The sequence below is a fragment of the Chiloscyllium plagiosum genome, chromosome 1 (genome assembly GCF_004010195.1).
Source record: "Chiloscyllium plagiosum isolate BGI_BamShark_2017 chromosome 1, ASM401019v2, whole genome shotgun sequence".
Lineage (NCBI taxonomy): Eukaryota > Metazoa > Chordata > Chondrichthyes > Orectolobiformes > Hemiscylliidae > Chiloscyllium > Chiloscyllium plagiosum.
The window spans coordinates 129,972,297-129,999,099 of record NC_057710.1 but is presented as its reverse complement, the minus strand read 5'-3'; the positions used below and the strand labels follow the sequence as shown (position 1 = coordinate 129,999,099).

At 42.4% G+C, this 26,803-nt stretch overlaps 1 protein-coding gene across 3 annotated transcripts in view; it reads right to left on the bottom strand.

Moving 5' to 3' along the window:
* Positions 1-9,173, bottom strand: part of prss12 (serine protease 12) — a 141,392-nt gene extending 132,219 nt beyond the window's left edge. For 2 of the 3 annotated variants that reach the window (XM_043696805.1, XM_043696814.1), the window contains exon 1: positions 7,302-9,173. In XM_043696805.1, coding sequence (XP_043552740.1) covers positions 7,302-7,707 — 406 coding nt within the window. In that variant the 5' untranslated portion in view covers positions 7,708-9,173. The remainder of the gene's footprint in view (positions 1-7,301) is intronic. The other variant, XM_043696809.1, reaches the window with a different exon arrangement.
* Positions 9,174-26,803: the final 17,630 nt, after the last annotated feature.

The window sequence follows — 26,803 nt, the reverse complement described above, 5'->3', positions numbered from 1 at the left end:
AACTAGCCACGAAACGACACGACCAGCTATCCTTAGTAGCCACACACGCAGATGACAAGCAACATGAGTTCGACTGGGACAGCACTACTGTTATAGGACAAGCCAAACAGAGAAAAGCCAGGGAATTCCTAGAGGCATGGCACTCATTCACAGATTCTATCAACAAACACATCGACCTGGACCCAATATACCGGCCACTGCAGCGGACAGCTGGAACTGACAACTGGAAGTGGCAGAGACAAACCACCATAAATGCCGGAGGAAACATCACAGAAATGCTTCATAGGAGGCTCCCAAGCACTGAGGATGTCACCTAGACAGGGGACAAAACGTCTGGAACACAAATTCCCAGCTCGGCGAACAAAACCACAACAACAAGCACCTAAGCTACAAATCTTCTCTCAAACTTTGAATAGTAGGTAAAACGTACCTCTTTCATTAAGTTTCCTAGGTATTTATATTGTGACTCTAGGCTAACTGTAGAAGACAGTTAGCTCAGTTGGCTGATTTGGAATGTAGAGTAGTACCAACAGCATGGGTTCAATTCTCATAGTAGCTGAGGTCACCCTGAACATCCTGCCATCTAACCCTTGCCCCCATCCCACAACCAACATCTGAGGCATATTGACTTTCAGGTTAAACTCACCACCGGTCACCTTTCTCCAATGAGAAATCAGTCCTCTATGGTGAATGTATCCGTTTACGTGACCCAGCCATTGACCATTTACCTTGAACTTTGCATTCCTACCAATTCATCTTTCAATCTTCATATTTTTCATCCTTTATGAGTTAATGATCATTCTGTAAGCAATCCCCACTTCCTTCATTTTACTGGTAAGTGTAGATTAGATTAGATTACTTACATTGTGGAAACAGGCCCTTCGGCCCAACAAGTCCATACCGACCTGCTGATGCGCAACCCACCCAGACCCATTCCCTTACATTTACCCCTTCACCTTACACTACAGGCAATTTAGCATGGCCAATACACCTGACCTGCACATCTTTGGATTGTGGGAGGAAACCAGAGCACCCGAAGGAAACCCACGCAGACACGAGGAGAATGTGCAAACTCCACACTGTCAGTCACGTGAGGCAGGAACTGAACCCAGGTCTCTGGCGCTGTGAGGTAGCAGTGCTAACCACTGTGCCACCATGCCGCCCACTGCCACCGTGCCGCCTGGATCTTCTGCTGTGCTAGCTACTAACCACTGGTTGTCTGTAAATTTCACTAACTCATTCTCCTCCCAATGTGACATCTTTCTGTATTTCATCTAGTGTATCTTATATCATGGTTTCTTCATAAATATTAAAGAGCAATAGTGATAGTCAACAACCTTGTCTCACCCTGTGTCCAATTCTACAAGGTTCAGGTTCACCGAAATAAAGCACAGAACTGCGGATGCTAGAGATCTGGAGTCAACAAAAACAGCAAGTGCTGGAGAAACTCAGCAGGTTTGGCAGCATCTGCAGAGAGAAAAACAGAGTTGAACATTTTGAGTCCATGACTCTTGCAGTTCTGACTACCTGTCTTTGCTTATTTCAGGTTCACCAAATATTGTTCTGATTGTAGCAGTCTCATGTATAGATCTACAATTATTTTTTAATCTCTCCAGTCAATTTTAATCCCCTCTCGCACTGTTCACCAAAAAGGAAACCTTTTCAAACTCCACAAAGTGGGTGTACATTTTTTGGTGTGCAGTGCTTCTTTCTTTCACTGAACACATTCATTATTTCCATGGCCTCTTTAGTTCTGTTACCCTTCCTAAATCTGATTGAGTGCAGCCTATTTTGTGATTCAGAGGTCGATTAGTTTGGATAGCTGATTTGTGATGCAGCGTGGTACTGACAGTATGGGTTCATTTCCTGAACCAACTGAGGTTATCATTAAGGACTGTCCTTCTCAACCTCTCTCCTTGCCTGAGGTGTGGTAATCTCAGATTAAACGACCACCAGTTGTCTCTCTGTAATGAGGGAGCAGCCCAATGCATTACTAAGACTATTGAGAGGTTAATTGGCTTGTAATCTCTTTCAACCTATCTGCCAGGATCTTTAACATTATTTTGAATACATATATAATCAACACAATGGTGTATTGCACTTCCCTTCTTGTGGTACCAGTCTCAATTATGTAATTAGTCTTAATCACTTTTGAACAACCTTTCTGAATGTGACAATTCAATTATGTATTGTGACCCCTTATTGCTGCAGAATTTATTAATTTTTGAACATTTAATAAATATTTTTTTTAAAATTTACTCACCTGCCTCTTATTTCTCTCAATACAATTTTTCTTTCCCTATCTTTGTTTCACATTCTGTGTATAATTTGAAGCTAATTTATACTTTTTGGTGTGTATTTCCTCGTTTAGAAAAATAGGATTGAATTTTAAAATACAAAAGCATGTGGATTTGGGAATGATTGGAGGAGACTTAATGACATAGTGGCAAAACGTTTGCCTGACCCACCGACTTGCACATTTAAGCACCAACTGAAAACAAGCAACAATCCAAGAAATTGGTTTGTCAATTTCAATATGTTAATTGCCCAGTAACAATAATATTGACATGCCTTTGTGATTTAACTGTGAATGTGCAGATTTGCTTCGCTTCCTAGAACTTTAATGGTAAACAAAATGGGAAAACATATGAAATATAGAAGATAAATGGATGGCAAGAAAGAAAATTTGGCTAAGCCCACTGATGTCTTCATAGTCTTCTATGGTGAGAGGAGCATGTGGTATTTGTGCCTTTTTATTCCTAGAGGATGGCAGTGCCATGGAATTTTAGAATTCACATAGAAGAACAAAGTGATAAAGAAAGACAGAATGGAATATGACTAATAAAATCAAAAATATCATAAAAATACATGGTAAAATCCTCTGCAGATTCATAAACAGGAAAGATTAGCAAAGACAAGTGTGGGTCCATTACAGAGACAGGAGAATTTATCATGCTAAATAAAGAAATGGCAGAGAAGCTACACAATGACTATCTGCCTGTCTTCACAGAGAAAGACACAATAAATCTCCCTGAAATAATTAAGACCCAAGGGTCTAGCAAGAGTATGAAACTGAAAGAAATTAGCATTTATATAACTAAAATTATATTGAATAATTTAATAGGATTGAAAGTTGACAAAATCCCTGGGACCCAATGACCTTTATCCTGGAGTGTTGAATGAGATGGTTACAGTGATAGTGAATGCATTGGTGATAATCTTTCAAAATTCTATCAATTATAAAAATTATAAGTTTGAAGGTTGTAAATATATCTTCACTGCTTAAGAAAGGGAGTAAAGAGAAAACAGAGAACTACAGACCTGTTAGCTTGACCTCAACAGTAGAGAAACTACTGAAACCTATTATAATTGATTATTCAATCTGAAGAAATTATCTGACTGTACAGAATCATCGTGGATTTATGAAAGGGAAATCATGTTTGACAAACCTGAGGGGTGTTACTGACAGAGTCGGTAAGAGGAAGTGATGGACCTGCTGTACTTAGGTTTACAGAAAACCTTTTCTGAAATGTTTTCATATAGGAGGTTAGTGAACAAAGCTGCATGGGATTGGGGGTAATATACTAGCATCAATTGAGGATTGATTAACGGACAGAAAATAGAGAGGAGGAATAAACAAATCAGATTGGCAGGTTGTGACTAGTGTAGTATTCTTGGGCTCCAATTGTTCACAGTCTATGTCAATGATTTTGATGTGGGGGTCAATTAAAAATGAAAGAGAATCTTCAAGAGCATAATATTGCATACCACACCAGATAAAAATGCTGTTACAAATAACAATTTTTCCTCTTTATAGCACTTATTTCTCTTCAACTACATTCCCTCCTCTGCCACTCTCTATGTAGCATTAACATTGTCCAAGAATTGTCCATCATGGCTGAAACAATGATATGATTATGTGGCAAAGTAAGGAAGCACCCCATTACCTGTATGGGGATTAAGCCTGCAATTTTGGTGCTATTCTATACCTCATTCTAGCAACCTAACCAACTGAGCTAAACAAACTGTATAGCACTTGTACATGGCGCAGCACCTTTGTCTTTAGTATATTATGTTTTCTTGCTCAGGCTATTGAGATGCTCTTAATCAACATCCTCTGTTTTTTTGGAGCCTGTGAGGACCCTACCAAAATCTGTTCTACCTGTGGAGGTGTGGACTCAACCAGGAGAATGTGAGAGACCACATGGAGTATAATGTGAAGGGGAGGCCAAAGATGAAAAGTGGAAGCACACTGAGCCACTTCTATGTCTCCTTACACTACTGTTTCTGTTATGGCCCACTCACACTTCACTGCTACAATGAGCAACATTGCCAACATGGGTTAAAAATATACAGCAAAAATAGGTGGATGCCGTCTCCTTAAAAGCTTCAACTTTTAACACTTTCTCTTCCAACATCTGATTCACCATTTGATTGTCTGACCCATGTCCCATTTATATCAGAAACAGGGTGATTCCATCAGAGCTGATGCTCAAACCATCAACTCTCCTGATCCTCAATTGCTGCCTGACCAGCTGTGCTTTTCCAGCACTACATTTTTCAACTGACCTCCAACATCTGCAGTCCTCACTCTCTCTAAGTTGATTCCAGGAGAGTTCGGAATACATTTTTAACCCTTTAACATCCCACTGACTTCAACTTCAGAAGTATTGGGTTGGGGGGGGGGGGCAGGTGGTTTGTGGGGGAATTTAAAATTACCCTCTTCAGACCTTAAATACGTCCTATCTGGATGCAGCACAGTCTGGTAGGACAACTGCTCTTTCCAAGGCCATTAGAAGCTACAGAGAGTCATGAGCTCAGCTCAGCCCATTACACAAACCAGTCTTCCATCCACTGACTCCATCTATACTTCCCACTGCCTCAGGAAATCAACCAACATAATAAAAGACCCGATTACACTCTCTTCCATGCTCTTCCATTGGGCAGAAGATATAAAAGTTTGAATACACATATGAACAGATCCAAGAACAGGTTCTTCTCTGCTGTTATCAGACTTTTGAACTGACCGCTCAATTCTGACCTCCCCTCTCTGCACCTCCTCTGTGGCTGTAACACTGCATTCTGCACTCTGTTCTGCTACCCTGATGCACTTTGTATGATACAATCTGCCTGTATAACATGCAAAACACCAATTTTCACTGTATCTCAGAACATGAGACAATAATAACTCAATGAATGAATTCTTAAATGGGGTGGAAGAGCAAAGGGATCTAAGGGCACAGATACATAATTCACTAGAAATAAAATTTAAGATGAAAAAATGTAAAAACACAAACAAACTGATAGAGGGACAGAATTAAAAAGCAGAGATGTTGTGTTAATTTATATAGAAGCTTAGCTAATCCACATTGGGAGCATTGAGCACAGTTCTTCTCAATATTGCAAAAAGGGTAAAGAAAACTGAAAAATTTTTAAACAAACTTCACAAGGATACAAGAGCTCTGAGGAAATAAATATCAGGAATGTTTCTACAAAAAGATAACGCTATTTAAGAAGAATTGATAGGGTGGGTGTGGAGAAGATGTGTCCATTCCATACCTCAAGAGAGTCAGGGTGCAGAGGTGAGTATAGTGGCCATCACGAGGGCTAAGTTGCTGGGGAAGCTGAAAAGTCTGAAGGTTTTTAAATCATTCCGACCAGATGGGCTACTCGTCAGAATGTTTAAGGAGATTGTAGAGACATTGGTGTGATTTTTCAGAAATCATTATAGTCTGGGGCGGATTCTAGAGGACTAGGAAATGGCTAATGTAACACCCTTGTTTAAGAAAGGGAGGTGGCAAAATGCAGGAAAGTATAGGCCAGTTAGCCTGACCTCGGTCATTTGAAAGATTTTAGAATCCATTATTAAGGATGAAATCGCATGGTAAAATTGGGCTGAGTCAGCACAGCCAAAGGCAAAAAAAATAAGACAGGCACAAACAAGTCCAATTGGGAATTTGCGATCGAGTATTTTGCCCAGTGTGCGTGAGTGTGGAACTTGCTCTTACATGGAGCTGTTAAAGTGAATAACATACAGTAGATACATTTAAAGGGAAGCTGGAAAAACACTGGTAAAGGAATCAAAGGTCATTTTGAAAGGATGAATGGGCACGTGAAGAGGTTTATGCGGAGTGTAAAGACAGGCATGGGCCAACTTTCAGAGATTTAGTCTGTGCTGGGTATTCTGTGTAAAGTTTATGGAACAGTACAGCTGACGGAAGGATCTCCTGCCACCTTGCTTTATAGCATAATGGGCAATTACTCTTTATATGTCTGTGGGTTTGATTACAAAGACACATCGTGAGCAACATACTGTGGGGGAAATAAGCCTAAGAAAACGAAGGGGTTTTCTTTAGAAAGTGCTTTCAAACATAAGACAATTATTTTAAGCTAATTGTGTATTTGCTAACATTTAATGTTCAAGCGTTTGCGACAATATAAATGGCTAAATAGACCAACGAATAGATTTCTATGCGAAGAAATGATAGCAAGTCACTAATACTCGGTTATAGAGCCAAAGATCTGGTCAGAAATACTATACATGTCCAAATAACATTTACAAACGGTACAAATGAGGTCCTGCCAAAGACGCATTCCATTTGAACAACCTAATATTACTTTTTAAAAAGTAAGTAACGATTAGAGATTCTATAAAGGGAGCCTTGGCTTCTTTCATAAATGTTTTGCATATGATATAATCCATTCAAGATGCTAATAGCTTTTGAAGTGCAATCATTTCATTTTCTGGGATTACTGCTTACATTAAACAGGAATTTGCTCAATCCGCAATTTTTCAGGGAGAATGAAATATTTTTTGATAGACATTACTCGGAAATGTCAAGGCTGAGGAACGCTTATTTGAGAAGTAAATTTGCAATCGCAACCATCAATGAAAAGCCCAAAATCAGTCCGTGCGGCAAGTCATTTGAAAAGGTTATAGTTTAGCGCGCAGCTGTCTTGCTAAGAGCCACACTTTCTTAGCAAACCGAGAATAGGCGCTTATCTTTGTCTTAAGTATTTTTATGGGTACAGCTGGACAGTCACAAGGCTATGCTGTTCCCTTCCTGGGTGTCAGTGACTGCTCGCAAGTGTTAGCTTTATAACCCACCTGAACAGGTTATGGATGATCGATATCCACTATTGGTGTCAGGTACTCCAAATTGCACAAGAAGTATTAATAATATGAACGTGCCCATTGAGAATAATCTAATTCGGAGCAGCCTTGCAGTGTCAGTGCACATTTCAGTGACTCACAATGTCCCAGGAAGCAACATTTTTTTTTTGTAAAGGGAGCTTCTCACCTTGTCTCAAGCGGCAGTGCCAGTACCCACCGTGTCTGCAGTTGCAATAAGCCCAGTCGATCCGTCCGCGCTGGTTTCGGATAAAACACCAGGGTTTCCGGCGTCCGTCCGGATTGCGGCAGAAGGCGTGATCGCCCAGCCCTTTGTTCGGGAACCTCTCGGCGATCTTCGGGATCCGGCTCCAGTCGAGGCACCTGTGGCCGGACTCGGTGACGCCGTGAGGCCGCTTCGAGTCAGCCAAGGTGCCCGAGCCCAGCAGACAGCCGCCGGGGGCGCTGGGCGAGCGAGCCGGGCTAGCCCAGTGCCAGAGCCCGCTGCTGGCCAGGAGGGCAACTACTGCCAGCACTCTGGCCGTGGTCCTCCTCATGGCCAGCTCCATCCGGCAGCAGCATCCATCCCCCGGCATGGGAGGAGAGGGTCGACAGAGAAGGCGGACTTTCTGAGGAATGAGTGATTAAACACCGTTATAAATATATATGTGTGTGTGTGAGAGAGAGGTGCTGAGGAATGGGAAAGGAAATAACCCGACTCGAGAGAAGCCAAATACTGCCAGACCTGTCAACACTGGCTCAACAATGTGTGTTCCCTCGCCTGAAGTGACACTGAACAAGGGCAGAGAGGGAGCTTGTGTGTGTGTGTGAGAGAGAGAGAGAAAAAAAGGATGAGTCAAATGGCACGGATATTGTGTTTTGTTTTCACAAAATCAGTGAGGTTTTCAGGTTCCTGTCAAAAGGGTCGAGTTTTGTGGTTGGGGAAGGGGGAGCAATCATAAAGAAAAGGGGGTTGTTCCTGCCGTTTGTGGCGCCGCCTTCAGCCTTTTAACTTTGAGAGATGTTTAAACTCAAACGGGTTGCACTGCTGCAGAACGGCGAGCAAAAACCTGCCCCAAGAAGTTTCACTGGACATTAGCACTTTGAAAAGTGGCAGAAATTTGCCCGAGCTGGGGAAATATTTTTGCTGTGATGGGCAGAGCTCCTGGTAATACGGATGCCTTGATCTCTGGGTGTTAACTTGCTATGAGTGGATATCTACGTAAATATCCTGTGCAAAAGCGAACTGTCCTATTATTATTTCACAAAGTAAAACAGCGCACTCCAGCCTTACTTCCAACTGTACCATCTTAAAAGCATTTTATAAGTCTCGTAAAACAATGCCATGTACAAAAGGACAAAAGTGCCGGCCTTTTCCTTTCAAGCTTTCTTTGTTCAAAGCGGTCTCTTTCTTCTCCGAGTTCTTCAAAACTGAATCCAATGCACTCACGTTACTAAGCAAAGCTCACCGCTCTCTATTGCGGGACTGCTCCCTGAGCGCTGTTCGGGTCGTCTTTGCCACAATATTACAAATACAGATCTCAGCAGTTACCAGAGGGGCAACATTCGGCAAAAATACATTCTGGTAACGTCCATTATTTAGAATAAACAAATAAAGTCACCAACAGTGTAGTTTAGATTATAGATTTGTTTCGCATGCCAAATGATTGCTCTTTTTTTGTAAGATAATACTTATTCTTCCAACGCACTTAATTGTTTCGGGCAATTCAGTAGTAGCATTTATAACCGAGTAAACAGGAGGGGTTTTTTGTCTCAAGAGGCGGCAAAGAATGGACCTATAAGTGTGCACATTCTGCCCTTGTAATCAGAAAGGATTGACTTCAGCTTTTGAATACACAGTCAGGAATAAATAGGTCTGGGGGTGCTAATGACTGACAAATTTCGATAATATCAGGAGTTGCTCTATTACAGTGTGTGTAAACTGTTAATATTTGTCTCAGGCAATTCATTACTGGTGATTTTTTTTGTAGGCCTTTCAGACTCGCAAACCAATTTCACGATTCAATTTGATGACAACGCAATTAACCCACCCTGATTCTATAACCCCCTAACAATCTTAACTAACAAACCAAAAAAAGTATCAATCTCATGCTTGAAATTTTCAATTGATCGTGCATCAGCAATGTTTTGGAGCAGGGTTCCAGATTTTTATTTGTCAAGAGCCCCAATGAGAATAGTTGTGCACAGTAGGAGATAGGTTTGGTTGTAATCAGCTTGTGTGAAGAATCCGAAGAGAAAGCAACCAGTAGCAGTTTGTCTTGTAGGTGTCATTGTTATTTCCGTAGTTCTTAAGTCTGAAGGCAACGTTCACACCTTGGCCTGAAGTCAAGCATGATTTACAATCAAGGTATCAGACTTTGTTCAACCCCCACACCTCCACCTCCCAACCCCCACAGAAAAACTAGTCAAGTTTGATTCACATTGCACCCAAACTAAAAACACAGACACATGAGCTGGTATCACAATCTGAGATTAGAAACTGAGATCTGTATTTACAAACACTTCCCGTCCATTCAATGAGATCATGGATGGATCTGCTCAGACCTCAACTCCCATTTTTTTTGCGCCAGTTCTGACGTTGGGAATAAAGATGATAAATGATTTAAAAAGGAAAGGTGAATTTACCACGTGGAGGAAATAAATATACAGGACTACAGAAACACGGAACCATATTACAGGGAAAAGGCAAGGGATTGGTACAAAATCAAACCTCATTCAGACAGCCAGTGTAGATGTAATGGGCCGAATGACCTCCGCCTGCGTCACTCCTTTGCGGCAATGTCTGTGTAAACGAATAGAACTGGGCAGAGGTGGGTACTGCAGATGCTGGAAATGAAAGTCAAGATTAGAGCGGTGCTGGAAAAGCACAGCAGATCAGGCAGCATTCGAGGAGCAGGAAAATCGACGTTTCGGATTCCTGATGAAGAGCTTACACCCCAAACGTCAGCTCTCCTGCTCCTCGGATGCTGCCTGACCTGCTGTGCTTTTCCAGCACCACTCTAATCTTGAAACGAATAGACCTAGTCTCGCTATGGTTTTATCGTAAAACCAATCAGTGTTACTTTGTCACAGTTGGAAAGTTGGGAATGGTGAAACCTTCATCATTCCGAAGGCTCCAATCCCATTAATCTTTCATCTCCGAACGTCAGCAACAGACTGACTGAGGAGTTCAAAATTCAGGTCCTTTGTTTTCAAAGCACTTTCTGACTTCACCCCATTTTACCTTAAATAATCATCCTGCCTTACTTGCCCCTGCACATACCCAAGACACTAACATTGTGATTCTCCCCTCCACTCTACCAATGTGGCCATTCTATTTTGCCACTGCATTCCATCTCTGAATTCAAAAACCACTGCCTTCTATTCTGTTATCCTCTTCTCTGATTTCAAAAATCTCTTGTTAAATCTTCCACTTGCATATTATCTTCAGAAGCAATCCCAGCATCCCTATTCCCAAATTGGGTGCTTACCTATTCAATTTCTCTCCTGCGAAGTACTCCAAGCTCTCTTCCTGCTTACGTAGAATTAAGCTTTTGGCTCAGCGCTTCATGTTTGAACTAAATCGTGAGAACAGGACATATGGAAAGAATTTGAGCATGAAGTTCAGGCTGACGCTTGCATGAGTATTGAGTGAACATTGCATTGTTTAAGGTGGTTTAATAACAGTAGAATTCTTACTGTTTGAATATGTCCAAGCTGTAACTGATTTCAATGATCAAACATTTTACAAGTAAATCAACCCTACAGTATTTGAATATAGTGAAGTATGGGTATGTGTTACTGCCCCACTCTCTTGGCTCCTTTCACATGACACCAGATGTAACAATGTTCTGAGGTCTCCACATAGCTGGACCAACCGCAGTGGATAACCAATACAAGGCTGTATCTCGTTTTCCACCCTTTTCTACAATAGGATTGCTGATCATGGCTTCTGCAACCACTAGGGGAGAAAGTGAGGTCTGCAGATGCTGGAGATCAGAGCTGAAAATGTGTTGCTGGAAAAGCGCAGCAGGTCAGGCAGCATCCAGGGAACAGGTGTCAGAAATGCAATAGGTGCTAGCACCGCCTTCCTAACCTGCAATCTTCTTCCTGACCTCTCCGCCCACACCCCAGTCTGACCTATCACCCTCACCTTGACCTCTTTCCACCTATTGCATTTCTGACACCCCTCCCCCAAGTCCCTCCTCCCTACCTTTTATCTTAGCCTGCTGGACACACTTTCCTCATTCCTGAAGAAGGGCTTATGCCCGAAACGTCAATTCTCCTGTTCCCTGGATGCTGCCTGGCCTGCTGCACTTTTCCAGCAACACATTTTCAGCTCTGCAACCACTAACTGTGTCAGCCAGAATGAGGGGCTTGAACTGATGCTGTTGATATCAATCTCAACCATACCCTTCATTAACTGATCTCACTGTCTCTATTATCAGAGATGGTATCATTAGATGAGATATTAAATGGAGGCTAATTTCATCATTTCAAATGGATATGTAAGATTTTAGAACAGTTCTTCTAAAAGATGGGAAGCCAGTAACCTGGTTAATATTTATCCTTCAGCTGAAAGACTTAACTGGCCAGTTAGCTCATTACTGTTTTTAGGATCTCACTGTGCACAAATTGGCTGCAGACTTTCTTTCATTGCCACAGTGAGAACACTTCAGTGGGAAGCTCCTTTAACAGCAACTTCCAAATTTGCAGCCACTACCACCTAGAAAGACAGATGTAACAATGCGTAGAAACACCACCACCTTCAAGTTCCCCTCCAAGTCACAAATCATCCTGACTCTTCAAATTCCTGGAAGACCCTTCCTAAATACTCTGTGTACCTACAGCACATGGAGTCTGGGTCAGAAAGATAACTCACCACCACCATCTCCAAGATAATTCAAGTGGCAATAAATCAATAATTCCATATCCCAAGAAGTTCTGATAAGGTTTCTGAGATTAACCCTAGAATGGCTGGGTTGCCCAGTCAGAAAAGTTTGGATAGGCCAGGCTTGCTTCCACCACAGTTTAGAAGAGTAGGTGATGACTTGATCAAAACACACAAACCCCTGAGGGTTTACAAAGTTAAAAATCACACAACACCAGGTTATAGTCCAACAGGTTTAATTGGAAGCACACTAGCTTTCGGAGCGACGCTCCTTCATCAGGTGATATCAGGTGATAAACCTGTTGGGCTATAACCTGGTGTTGTGTGATTTTTAACTTTGTACACCCCAGTCCAACATCGGCACCTCCAAACCCTGAGGGTTTGTCAGCGTGAATGTTTCACCTTGTGGAGAATCGAGAACTGAGGGTTAAAAAATCAGGGTTTGCTAACAGAGAAGGGTTTGTTTTCTCATGGATCTCTCTCATAAAAGACAATGGAAGCAGAGCCTTTCAATATTCTTAAGGCAGAACTAGAAGCATTCTTGATAAGAGAGGGGTTAAAGGTTATCAGTGTTCAGCAGGAGTGTGGAATAATCGGATCAGCAATGATTTTATTGATTGGGCAGAGCAGAAATGAGGAGCTCCTGCTCCTGGCATGATCTGATGTATGTAGAAAAGAATAAAAAAAAGTGTTTCCTTCGTTCTGAAGCATTATGGGAGGTCCTGAGGTGTTGAAATTCTTTTTATATCTCCGTAAGGAGTACTAAATAATAAAATAAGGTGCTGCTCTTGGGTTCTGTACAGTCAATTATTAAGATGACAGTTTTATTATTTTACAAACAAGAATTTACAGCTTTGCTCCAGGCGGTAAACACTAACTGTGACCTTTCAGTGCTCATTATAAGAGACATGTTGCCAAGGCATAACATTGCATAGACACGTATTCAACCCACTCAAACTACAGGCATAATCTATGCCCAACCCAAGTCATTTTGCCAAAAGGAATGCATTCTATGCTACACCCAAACTTGAAAACAATCTATGTAGTTAACAAATTTTGTGAAGTGGTGAGGTGTTGTTCATCCCAAGCAATATATTGCTACCTCATATATAAAACTGAGTGCTACACTAAGGAGCAAAACAAAATCAGCATAAAGTACACACTGGTGGCAATAAAATACATGTTTTTAGTCACTTGCATGTGTGTGCATAGGTGCAATAAACAGATGTGCTGCATAACATGGGTAAATCAGGTTGCTTGGACTGATCCCTGAATTCTGTAGTGAATCATTTCAGCAAAAGCTACAAATTTTTGTACCTTACTTGCACCAGGAATTGACTTTCTAATCAAAGCTGCAATTGCATGCTCTGTCTAATGAAGGTGCTCGGTGTCAGAAGCAGATAGCCTACAACCTTACTTGGACAGCACTGGAAACAACTTCCATCTAAATTGGACCAATTGTGAAAGCATCCAACAGTGAGAAGAATCAGAGTCAGAAGAATTTATTCCAACAATCTTTTAATGTGTCCTGTGCTTCCTTTCATTAGATTGTGAACTATTTCTCATGCACTAGAATTATTTTTGTGAACTAACAACAGTTAACAACAACTGAGTGAAGGTTGATATCTTTAAAATGATGCATTTATTGGACAGATGCAGTGATTCTGGAACATAAAATGTTCTCTAAATCATTTGTGATATTTTATCTACTATACTTATATATGAATTAAACAATTTGTAGAGCACTTAAAACAACATGCAAATTGTCATGTTTAAGTTTCCTTTCACCAATTTTCTTCTCATCTCAAAGGATGGCATGGTGGCTCAATGGCTAGCACTGCTACCTCACAGCACGAAGGATCTGGGTTCAATCCCACCAGCAGGCAGACTGTCTGTGTGGAGTTTGCATATTCTCCCTTTGCCTGGTTTCCTCCCACAGTTCAAAAATGTGCAGGTTAGGTGGATGTGCCATACTAAACTTCCCATAGCATCTAGTGATGTGTGGATTAGCAATGGGAATGTTGGCTGAGATGCTTTTTGAAAGATCAGTGTGGATTCAAAGGGCCGAATGGCCTGATTCCACACTGTAGCGATTCTATGATTCAGTTAACCTTTGGTTGATTACATCAGTTCCTGTTGTTCTCTTACAGAACCTGACCACATTAGCTATCAATTATGTATGAGATTTAACTTTGAATTTCAGTGAGTCATTTGACTATGGAGGACATTATAGCCAGACATTAGTTTGGTGACAGTGAAACTGTGAGGCTGTGTTGCAGAAAAACCTTTCAGCATAATCTTCCCAGGCCCTGAACAACATGGACTATGGTTAGAACATTGAGAAAATCAAGAGAGAAGGCCAGTGAGGAGCTTCTTGACATCAAAAGCAAGACATTCCATTTTCCAACCAAATATTGGCTGGCAAGACAGGATTCTCACTGATGGGTGATGAGAGGCGTATTTGCATCAATTAAATTAGAAACAAGATGGTGACAATCCTGAACATGGAAGTCAAAGCAATTACTTGGAGACTCCAGCTCACTGCTTGCTCCTTCATAATTGGCACCTGGTGCCCACATCTCAGAGTACACTTCATGGGCAGAACCATGTCTGCAGACTAACTGACTCATAACAGCCTCACATCATCATCACCATGATACATCTCTGATTCACTTCAGGTACAATTCTTCACATTCATGCTGCACTTTGGAGAGTACCAGCACATTTCAGTTCAGTGATGCTGCATGGACAGTTTGCTCACAGGAACAGGCACCCATTCCATGGACTGGAACAGGCTATATCTCAGGACTGCTTACTCGCTCTGTTATCACTCACTCACTTTGCGCATACATAGATGTTCATAGATTCCATGCCTTGCATTGCCTTGCCTTTGGCACGCTGCCCTTCAGCTGCTCTTTAAATGCTCACTGTACTTCTGTCTTGCTGCACTACTTCGTACAGACACAAAGCCAGACAACTCATCATGATTAAATGCTGTCCTCTGTCACAGGGTTGACCATGTCGCTGTATGGCTCCAGGTTATGTCAATGCCACACTTAACAGTTGATACCAACAACCTACATGGCAAATGCACAGCATGTGCTTCAACTAAATAGTCATATCTTAAAGCAAAGGGGAGTAGGCCTCAGTCAAGTCAAATAAGGTTGTTGTCTTTCAGGGGTTTCGGTACAGTTGGACAAAGGTGTTGTACAATCATAGTTCCCGGGCTTTGGCACAGTTAGCCATCCACTTGGAGTGATCAGGATCAGAGATCCTTCTCACAACTATTTGGGAAGTGGGCCACTGTTAGTCTTGCAGATCCAGTGCAAACAGTTGGGAAGGTGTTTGTGGAATGTATTCAGAAAGCCAAGGATCTTCTCAGTCACTGTCAAGGCTGTCTGTCAAAGTCAGTCAGTGTGATGGGCCATGGTCAGACCTGGGCCTGAATGAAGGTTAGGGGACATTGCTGTGGATGGGAAGAGATGCAATTCAATGCTGGAGTTTGAAGGCAAGGTCAGAAGTGATGTTTGCACAATGTCCAGCACTATTTCCGACTCCTCAGCAACTGAAAGAGTCCGTGTGCAAATGCAACAAGATCTGGGCTAAGCAGGTAACATTCACACCACACAAATGCTAGGCTATGACCATAACCAATAAAAGACAGTTTGTTACCATCATTGAATCTCCCGCTATCAATGTCCTGGGAGTTATCATTGATCAGATATTTAACTGGACTCACCATATAAATGCAGTGGTGACAAGAGCAGGTCAGAGTCTAGGAATACTGTGGCAAGGGGTCCTGACCCCTCAAAGCCTGTCCACCATCTACAAGACAGATGTCAAGATTGTGTTGGAACATTCCCCAGTCTCCTGAATGCTCGCAGTTCCAACAACACTCAAGAAACTTGACAGCATTTGGTACAAAGCAGCCCACTTGATTTGAATCACATCCACAAGCAACCACTCGCTCCACTGACAGTCAGTAACAACAGTGTGTACTATACTCCCGATTCACTGCAGAAATTCACCAAAGATCCTCAGACAGCGCCTTCTAAACTCACAACTACTTTTATCTAGAAGGACAATGACAGCAGATAAATGGGAATACCACCACCTTCAAGTTCCAGTCCAAGTGACACACCCATCTTGACTTGGAAATATATTGCTGTTTCTTCACTGTCACTGAGTCAAAATCCTGGAATTCCTTCCCGAATGGCATTGTGGGTCAACACACAGAAGGTGGACTGCAGCAGTTCAAGAAGGCAGCTCACCACCACCTTCTCAAGGGCAGCTAGGGACGGGCAATAAATGCTGGCCAACATCACACAAAATGAATAAATATAAATAAAAGCCGGGGATACAGAGGGGACATGTATAGCGAAGGTGAGAAATTCAACATTTAATGTTGAATAATGTATGGCAGGGCATGGAATTCTGTGAGAGGAGGAGTTATTGGCAGTCACCTCCATGACCCTAGCTCTAGATGGTAGAATCATAGAGAGTCATAGAGTCATACAGCACGGAAACAGACCCTTTAGCCCAACTCAGGTTTTCTAAACTGAACTAGTCCCATTTGGCCCATATCCCTCTCAACCTTTCCTATCTATGTACCTGTCCAAATGTCTTTTAAATGTTGTAACTGTACCTGCATCAACCACTTCCTCTGGCAGCTCGTTCCATACTCGCATCACCCTCTGTGAGGAAATGTTGCCCCTCAGGTCCCTTTTAAATCTTTCCCCACTCACTTTAAACCTATGCTCCCCACCCCTGGGGAAAAGACCTTGCCTATTGGTCTTATCGAGGCTCCTCGTGATTTTATAAACCTCTGTTAAGGTTATCCCTCAGCCTCCTACTCTCGACGGATAAACATAGGTTCATAGCTCCTTGAAGGTGGAGTCGCAGGTAGAAAGTATAGTGAAGAAGGTGTTTGGTATGCTTTCCTTTATTGGTCAGTGTATTGAGTCCAGGCATTGGGAGGTAATGTTGCGGCTTTACAAGACACTGGTTAGGCCACTGTTGGAATATTACATGCAATTCTGGTCTCCTTCCTATCGGAAAGATGTTGTGAAACTTGAAAGGGTTCAGAAAAGATTTACAACTATGTTGCCAGGGTTGGAGGAATTTGAGCTATAGGGAGAGGCTGAACAGGCTGGGGCTGTTTTCCCTGGAGCGTCGGAGGCTGAGGGGTGACCTTATAGAGGTTTATAAAATCAAGAGGGGCATGGATAGGGTAAATAGGCAAAGTCTTTTCCCTGGGGTCGGGGAATCCAGAACTAGAGGGCATAAGTTTAGGGTGAGAGGGAAAAGATATAAAAGAGATCTAAGGGGCAACTTTTTCACACAGACGGTGGTATGTGTATGGAATGAGTTGCCAGAGGAAATGGTGGAGGCTGGTATAATTGCAACATTTAAAAGGCATCTGGGTGGGTTTATGAATTGGGAAAGGTCTGGAGGGATATGGGCCGGGTGCTGGCAGATGGGACTAGATTGGGTTGGGATATCTGGTCAGCATGGACATCTCTATGACTCTATGACTGTATATGGGGGATCAGTAGCATCGGCTATCCAGGGAGTGATATGAAGAAAAAGACATGCAAATTCAGGGGGATTATTGATTACCAGGCTAAACCTTGAACTCACTGTGCCACTCATGTTCTGCATTTCCTACCATATTCTCTCAGCTTCTAAATGCAAGCTGCAAATGGAAAATAGCTGTGACCACACATGGAGTGGGAAGATTCATTGTTTTTTCTTCAGTTCCAATATGTGAGACCCACAGGTCAGCAATGGGAGTCCTTTATGGCCTTTAATCATGCACTTGTAGCATGCAGATTGAAGTTATTTGCAATCATTGCGATGTTAATGTGAAATACATGTAGTGCCCATATCTAGTCATAATTCTGAGTATGCCATTTCTTATTCCAAATTGAAGATAAGCACCTCCATGAAATAGAAGTAATGACAGGTAATCTTAAAAAGGCACCAGCCAACCACAAAGCACAAAGCTAATGCAAGATGACAAGGAATTTCTTCAGTCAGAGGGTGAAGAACCTGAGGGACTCAATTCCACAAAAGGCTGTGGAGGCGTAGTCATTGAGTGTATTTAACATTGAACTAGATAGGTTCTTGTTCAGGAAGAAGATCAAACTTTGGAGGGAGAAGGCAGAAGAATGGGTTGGAAGACATTCCAGGCATGATAGAATGATGGAGCAGACTCAATGGACCGAATGACCTAATTTTTCTTCTATATCTTATGGTCTTATGGTCCAAGAGCACATCGAGCACAAGGGCATGGAACTTAGTCCTCTCACCTTGAACTGTAAGTATTTGCCAACAGGCTCTTCTGTGCCTTTCTTGGGTGATGTGAGGCTAGGAGCACAAGGTCTCAGTACTCATGCAGCAGTTACATTCTCCTACTGTCTCCTTGTGACATGATCGGTGCTGCGTTCATTGGTATAGCAATTTTTACATTAATTAGTTGCAAAAAAACACATCCATTCAGATTTTTAAACTTAACGAAAGCTAATGGATTATTATCAATCTAAATGAGCATATCCTTGTTCTCATGTCAGATATAGACTTCAAAGCGCTAAAAGGCTAACAGCAATTCCAAAATCTCCTTTCCCATGGTAAGGTGCTTCTTCTGATACTAGTTTAATTTCTTAGAGAAGTGACTTCTACTGGCTTCTCTATTCCCTTCTCATCATTCTGTAACAAGACAGCACCTATCCTCAGATCACTGTTTCAATTGCGATTTTGAACAGTCTGGAAAAATCAGAAGTGGCCAGCACCATTTATTAAGATTGCCTTCAGCTTCTCCAATACTACTTAGCATTCTGCTTAAAATACTGCACTTGCTTGTTTATTTATCAATTTGTTAGAAGTGCAGCTATCATAGTGAAATTATGCACAGAATTCCAGCAAAATCCACACATTCCTAAAAACCTCATGATTTCACAAGTAGTTTTTTTCTAAGGTGTTCACTTTTTCACCATGAGCAACTGAAAACATTACTTTGATTTTCCAAATATAAGTTCTGCTTATTTTTATTGGAGCTATCGTACACACTGAGCTAGAAACCATTGTTTATGAAAGACTCCTGCATTTAACCTCCTGTAAGACAACCAGGGTTGATGTTAGAGCATTATAGTTAGATTTATAGTTATAGTTGGTGTTTGAGCAACTCTTTTTAATTTCAGTCAAGTATATTAGATAAATGGTACATCTCTATATAAATAATAGATTTCAACTTTACAAATATAATACTGTAAGTACCTGGCATCTGATCCTAAATTTGTTTTTAACTACACTTCATGCCTCTCTTTGTTGCAAAGTTCAAATGAAATGCAGCGAGCAGTCAGCTCCTTCCGAGATTCCAGGCTGTGGCTTGGCCAGTGTTCCTGCATAGAGATAAGACTCATATAAGATCTTATTTTCTAGATATTCTTCATTCATTTTCGCTTTGTTTCCTTTATTTCTGCTTTTTTTTTAATTCCAGTTTTGTAATGACATGTGTAACCAAGATGGTGCCAAAGAATAGCAACTTTGTAGGCTTTTCACTTTACTTCCTTATCATAGAATTCCTGCAGTGTGGAAACAGATCATTTGGCCCAACAAGTCCACACTGACCCTCTGAACAGTAACCCACTCAGACCCAATTTGCTACCCTATTACTCTACATTTGTCCCTGACTAATGTACCTAACCTACACATCCCTGAACACTATTGGCAATTTAGCAAGGTCAATCCACCTAACCTACATAGCTTTGGATTGTGGGAGGAAACTAGAGCACCGAGAGGAAACCCACGCAGAAACAGGGAGAATGTGCAAACTCCACACAGACAGTCACCCGAGGCTGGAATACAATGCGGGTCCATGGCACTGTGAGTCACTGTGCCATTGCATTCCTATCCTTGAGCACACGTGACAATAAAAGTCTAATTCTAATTCACTGTTGTTGGCAACACGTGTCCTTGTCTAAAAGCATGTCCCAAGAAAGTCCCCCTTGATTTCTTAAATTCACTTCTGGCTAAATTTATCCCTAAACCCACCAATTATAATTGTTTAAACAGTTCTTTAATTGCCTTCCACAATCTTCCTAAGTGCTACATAATCTACGACATCATCCAAATATACCGAATAGTTACCAATTTTAGTTATGACCTGATTCATAAACCTCTGGAAAGTAGCCAGGACATCTTCAGCTTAAATAGCACTCTAACATTGGTATAATGCATTCCATGTTCCAAAAGTGGACATTATTTTAGCTCTTGATGTTAATGGCATCTTCCAGGACCCTTTCAACAACTCAGTCTTCGAAAGGAATATTGCACTGTCAATCTTTTCAATGCAGCTTTTAGACTAACCTGTTTTCACGGCTGCATTCACCTTTCTGTAATCTGTACAAAGGAGAAAGTGAGGACTTCAGATCCTGGAGAGTCAGATTCAAAAAAAGGCTTATGCCTGAAATGTTGACTCTCCTGATTCTTGAATGCTGCCTGACCTGCTGTACTTTCTTCAGTGTCACAATTTTCGACTCTACAATTTATACAATGTCTGGTTGATCTGTTTGGTTTAGGAACCAACATTATTGGTGAACTGTAGCTGCTTTGACTACGTACAATTAACTGGTTCTCTAGCATTCTCTGGACTGAGCTTCCACTTGAGCTAGTTTATCTGGACTCAACTGTTAGGATTACACAAAAAACTGCGGGTGCTGGAGGTCTGAAACAGAAACAGAACTGCTGATGAAACCCAGCAGTCTGGCAGCACCTGTGGGGAGAACGTAAACTCTGCCTTCTCCACAGCATCTGCTGTTGTTTGCCTTACTTTCATGTTGACTGCCACAGCTCTGCCAGGTATGCCCACCTTGAAATTGAGCTCCTCTCTCCAATAAGGTTCCTTTCTAACTTTTCTTCTTGTTCACTACCATTACTTTTGTTTTCCCTCCTAGTATTTGACAAAGAGTTTGTCAGAACTCATTTCTGGAACCACATCTCATTTCTTAGTCACTGCCTCTGACTCAGACTTACCCCTTGTGAATTCTGACTGAAGTTTCATCCTTGGAGTTTGGAAACTACCCAGGAACACAGGTATCTTTGTCATGTACAACACTGCTCTGACAGCTGCTCTTGCCGCATTCTGAAATCCACACTCAGTACCACATGTCACCATATGCACACTATCGATCTATCTCTCTCCATCAGCACCACGGTGGCTCAGAGCTGCCTTATCCCTGCTCCTCCTCCCCTCTTCATTTCGACATCATTCTTCACTCATTCGAATTCTAACAATAAACATTTTCTCTTCCTTTTAAGCATGAAGTAACACAAGCTGCAACAACTCAGAGATACCCAGACCCCTCTCGAGCACCCTCCCTCCCCGTTCTTCCCTCTACCCACATCCTTTCTCCAGAACCCACCTCTGGTCATGTACTTACTAGCTCTTTCGCCCTTCCGCGCTCTGATGCTGAGTGGTCTGTACATAGCAAAGGTCTTAGGTTTTTTCCTCTGCACTCCCACCTCCATGAACTTTGGGTATGACATGACATTGAACTCCTTCTGTCACCTTTGCCCCCGTTGCTTTGCACTAGAGTCCTATCTTTCCTACCTGGACTCAATCTTTTTCTCTCCTTGTCCATTTCCTCTCTACTAACATCCATAATTCTTCTGATGGTACATGTCAGTTTCAGCATTTCCAGTTCGCAGACTCTTGCTGCCTTCTCTTCACCAAGGATGTGCAACATTTACATGTTCATCCCACATCAGGATAATCTCAGGGTTCTCTGCTTCTTCCTGGAAGAAAGGCTTGAACTATCCCCACCACCACCATCTTCCTCCCACCTGCCGAGCTCATCCTCACTTTGAACAATGTCTCCTTTAACCCTTTTCACTTTCTTCAGGTCAGAGAGTTGGACTTACATACCCACATGGGCCCCAGTTATGACTGTCTCTTTGTGGGGTACGTGGAACACTCATTGTTCAAGTCATTAGATTAGATTAGATTACTTACAGTGTGGAAACAGGCCCTTCGGCCCAACAAGTCCACACCGACCCGCCGAAGCGCAACCCACCCATACCCCTGCATTTACCTCTTACCTCACACTACGGGCAATTTAGCATGGCCAATTTACCTGACCTGCACATCTTTTGGACTGTGGGAGGAAACCGGAGCACCCGGAGGAAACCCACGCAGACACGGGGAGAACGTGCAAACTCCACACAGTCAGTCGCCTGAGGCGGGAATTGAACCCGGGTCTCTGGCGCTGTGAGGCAGCAGTGCTAACCACTGTGCCACTGTGCCGCCCACAACTTTGGGCCACACCTATAACTCTTTCTCTGTACCTCAATAACATAATCGATGCTGCTTCCCTCTCTCATCTGGAATTGGAAAAATTGATCAATTCCACTTCCAATTTCCACTCTGCTCTTATCTTCACCTGGTCCATTTCTCCTTGTTGCAATCTGAAGTCCTCACCTGCTTCAAGAAGGCCACTGTCATCCCAGTACCAAAGAAAACACATGCAATGTGCATCAATGAGTACTGCCCGGTGGCTCTCCATAGCCATGAAATGCTTGGAGATGTTAGTCATGGCTCACATCAACTCTAATCTTCTTGCCTGCCTTGTTCTCTTGCAAATTGCCTGCTTGCTAAACAGGTCCACAGCAGATGCCATTTCCCTAGCCCTACACTCCTCCCTGGAACATCTGGATAATAAGGCTCCTACTTATTGTCAGCAGCTCTGCTTTCAACACTATCACCCCAACCAAACTAATCTCAAAACTCCAAGGCCCAGATCTTGGCTACACCCTTTGCAATTGGATCCTCAGTTTCCTGACCCACAGACTGCAATCAGTGAAGATGGAAAACAGCACTTCCTCCACAATAATCCTCAATACCGGGGCCCCACAAGGGTGTGCACTCAGCCCTTTACTATCCTGTACATCCATGACAGTGTGGCCAAGTTTCGTGCAAACACTACTTACAAGCTTGCTGATGACACCACTGTTGTAGGCCGGATCTCAAACAATGATGAGTCAGAATACAGGAAGGAGACAGAATGCTTATTGTTGTGGTGCAATGATAACAATCTCTCCCTCAGTGTCAGCAATATCAAAGAACTGATCATTGACTTCATGGCGAAAGAAGGCAGACACACCCCTATCTACGAGGAGAAAGTGAGGTCTGCAGATGCTGGAGATCAGAGCTGAAAATGTGTTGCTGGAAAAGCGCAGCAGGTCAGGCAGCATCCAGGGAACAGGAGAATCGACGTTTCGGGCATAAGCCCTTCTTCAGGAATGAGGCTCATTCCTGAAGAAGGGCTTATGCCCGAAACGTCGATTCTCCTGTTCCCTGGATGCTGCCTGACCTGCTGCGCTTTTCCAGCAACACATTTTCAGCACACCCCTATCTACATCAATGGAGTGGAGGTGGAGAGGATCGAGAGTGTCAAGTTCTTAGGAGTGATGATCACTAACAATCTGTCCTGGACTTCCCATGTAGATGTGATGTTCAAGAAGACACAATGCCTCTCCTTCCTCAGGAGGCTGAGGAAATTCAGCATGTCCATAAGGGCCCTCATGAACTTTTACAGATGCACCATAAAAAAACATTCTATCTAGGTGCATAGTGGCTTAGTATGGCAACTGCAGAAAGTTGTGTACACAGCCTAGGTCATCACACAAGCAAACCTTGCATCCATGGAGTATACTTGCACTGCTCCTTGCTGCAGAAAGGCAGCCAACATCATTAGACACCTCTCCCAATCTGGTTATACTTTCTTCCAACTCCTTCCATCAGGCAGAAGATATAGTAACATAAACACACGTACCAACAGTTCAAGAACAGCTTCTTCCCTGCTGTTATTAGGCTGCTGAATGGACCTCTGTAAAGATAAATTTAATGTTGCTCTTGCTTTATGCACTTCCTATGCAGCTGTGTGCCTCATCCTGTTTAAGCACGCTATAACCTGTATGCTCTTTTTTTAGATTAGATTCCCTACAGTGTGAAAATAGGCCCTTCAGCTCAACAAGTCCGCACCGACCCTCTGAAGAGTAACCCACCCAGACCCATTTCCCTCTGACTAATTCACCTAACCTATAGGCAATTTCGCATGGCCAATTCACCTGATCTGCACATCTTTGGACTGTGGGAGGAAACCGGAGCACCCAGAGGAAACCCACACATACATGAGATTTGACACGTGGCATGCCTTCTGGGAAAAGCAATGATTTACCTGCACTTCGTTCAACCTAATCTTTGTTGTTCATGGTGTGGTCTCCTGTACGTGGGGAGATGAAACGCAATCTGGGAGACCATTTTGCGGAATGCCTTTGTACTATCCATAAAAATGCCCCTGAGCTTCCAGTTACCTGCCACTTCAACATGCCATTGTGCTCACGTGGCCAATATTTCTGTCTCAGGCATGATGCAGTGCTCCAACAAGCCTCAGCTCAAGCTTATTTTCCACCTGGGGACCCTGCAGCTTCTCGGACTCAATATTGAGTCCAATAACTTTACAGCCTGATTCAGTCCTTCCTTTTTTTATCCACCCCCGGACCCTGGTTTTGTTATGACATGGGTTGCTTTCATCATAGCCTATCCATTCTCTCCTTCTTTCAGCACTCATTACCACTTACTCAGCTCCTCTTCTGTCCTAGCTTACAATTAATAATCCCCTTGTCTGCCTATCCCTTTTATATCTCTGTCTCTGGGCTCCATCTCCACCTACCAGCTCACATCTACCCCCCACCCCCCACCCCTCCCCCCACCCCACCCCCAGTCCAGCTCAACATTGTTTTCAGAATAAATACTACTTTGTCCTAGCTCTATCAGTTCTGATGATGAGTCGCCAGACTCGACAAGTTAACTCTGCTTTCTCCTGACCTATTGAGTTTTGCCAGCAATTTCTGTTGTCATTTCAGCTGATAAGGATGCTGTTTTATCAGTGTTGACTCAGTACTGAATTCCACATCATGTCCAGCTAATGTAGTGCATCCAGGCTTATCTCTACAGATAACCTCTTACATTCTCAGGAATCTGACAAGATCCTCCCATTGTCCTTTCTCTAAATATGAGGAGACAGTGTCTAACTACCTCCATTATTTCTGTGTTAACTTGTAGGAAATTAACTTTAAGGACTGTCTATCTTTCCATCAACCTCACTCTCATTATCTCTGTCATTTTCCACTACTTTTACCATTTGACACAGTTGATCTTCTTTATCCTCTTTCTTCCAATGACATCTTTTCAGCATATTTGTGTGACATAATTGATTATTTTTCCAAGGATCAGGCATATAAGTCACTTTACTAACCCTTCCAACAGCATGATATGGACATCTGAATTTCTTCTCCTGCTTGAAACATTCCATTTATAGAGTCATAGCTGTACAGATGTACAGCATGGAAACACACCTTTTGGTTCAACATCTTCATGCTGACCAGATATCCTACATTAATGTAGTCCCATTTCCCAGCATTTGGCCCATATCCCTCTAAACCTTTCCTGTTCATATACCCATCCAGATGCCTTTTAAATGTTGCAATTGTACCAGCCTCCACCACTTCCTCTGGCAGCTCACTCCATTCATCGACCACACTTGTGTGAAAAACTTTCCCCTCTCAGCTTAAACCCATGCTCTCTAATTTTGGACTTCCCTACCCCAGAGAAAAGATCTTGACTATTCACCCTATCCATGCCCCTCATGATTTTATAAACCTCTATAAGGTTACCTCTCAGCCTCTGACGCTTCAGGAGAAATAATCTCAGCCTATTCAGCCTCTCCCTATAGCTCAAACCTTCCAACCCTGGAAACATCCTTGTAATTTTTTTCTGCACCCTTTCTAGTTTCACAACATCCTTCCGATAGCAGGGAGACCAGAACTGAATGCAGTATTCCAAAAGTGGCCTTACTAATGCCCTTGTTGAGTGCTTATCTGCCCAGTCTTTCATTTTTGCCTGTAGAACTTCTAAATGTTCCTGTGCTGCTCTACATGTTCTTGTGAAGCCTTTATCCTAGTCTTGTTAATATTTGGGACAGTATACCTGAATCATGGTTTTGAAAGTCTGACAGTATGTCTACAAAACCCCGTGTGTTTGTGAATGACATGTATATGACTTCCATTCTTTCATACTCAAACTGCTATTAATTTCTGGAAAAAAACATTAGATATAGTTTTCAAACTCTGATCTGACTGTATCTCAATTGGTATTCCTTCACAAATGAAAAAACTGCAATTACGTTTTCACAACTACCCTCGGTGTAATTGTCCTTAAAGGGATAGTCTTTGGGAATCAGCTTGTCATATCCATAACTGTGAGGATAGACTGATCTCCTGCTTTCACTTTCAGTAATGATCCTACCCTATCCATGAGCACTTAGTTAAACAGTTCTTAGATAACTGGCATAGATATCAGAAGTGCTTATCTGATTATATGTTGAGGATTTCCTATTACCTGACACGTAGGACATGTTTTACAGTAGCGTACGGTATCTTTATGAAACTCCGGCCAAGTTTATTGAAGCTTGCCTGCCATAGGAATCACATATGCTATTTGCAATATCTCCTTACAATATCTGGACAGTACCATTATTTGAAGAACAACTAACCATTCTTCACCTGCAAAAGTCTTTGAGGACGCCTCCACTTCTTCATCAAAACTCCATTTTAACATAATAGCACTCTGGAGCTCCTTCAGCATCAGCTTCAGTGTAAGCTGTCAGTGCTAACTTACTTAACTCTGCATCTGCTTCCTGACCCTTAATTTTTTTTATACATTCTGGGATGTGGATGTCATT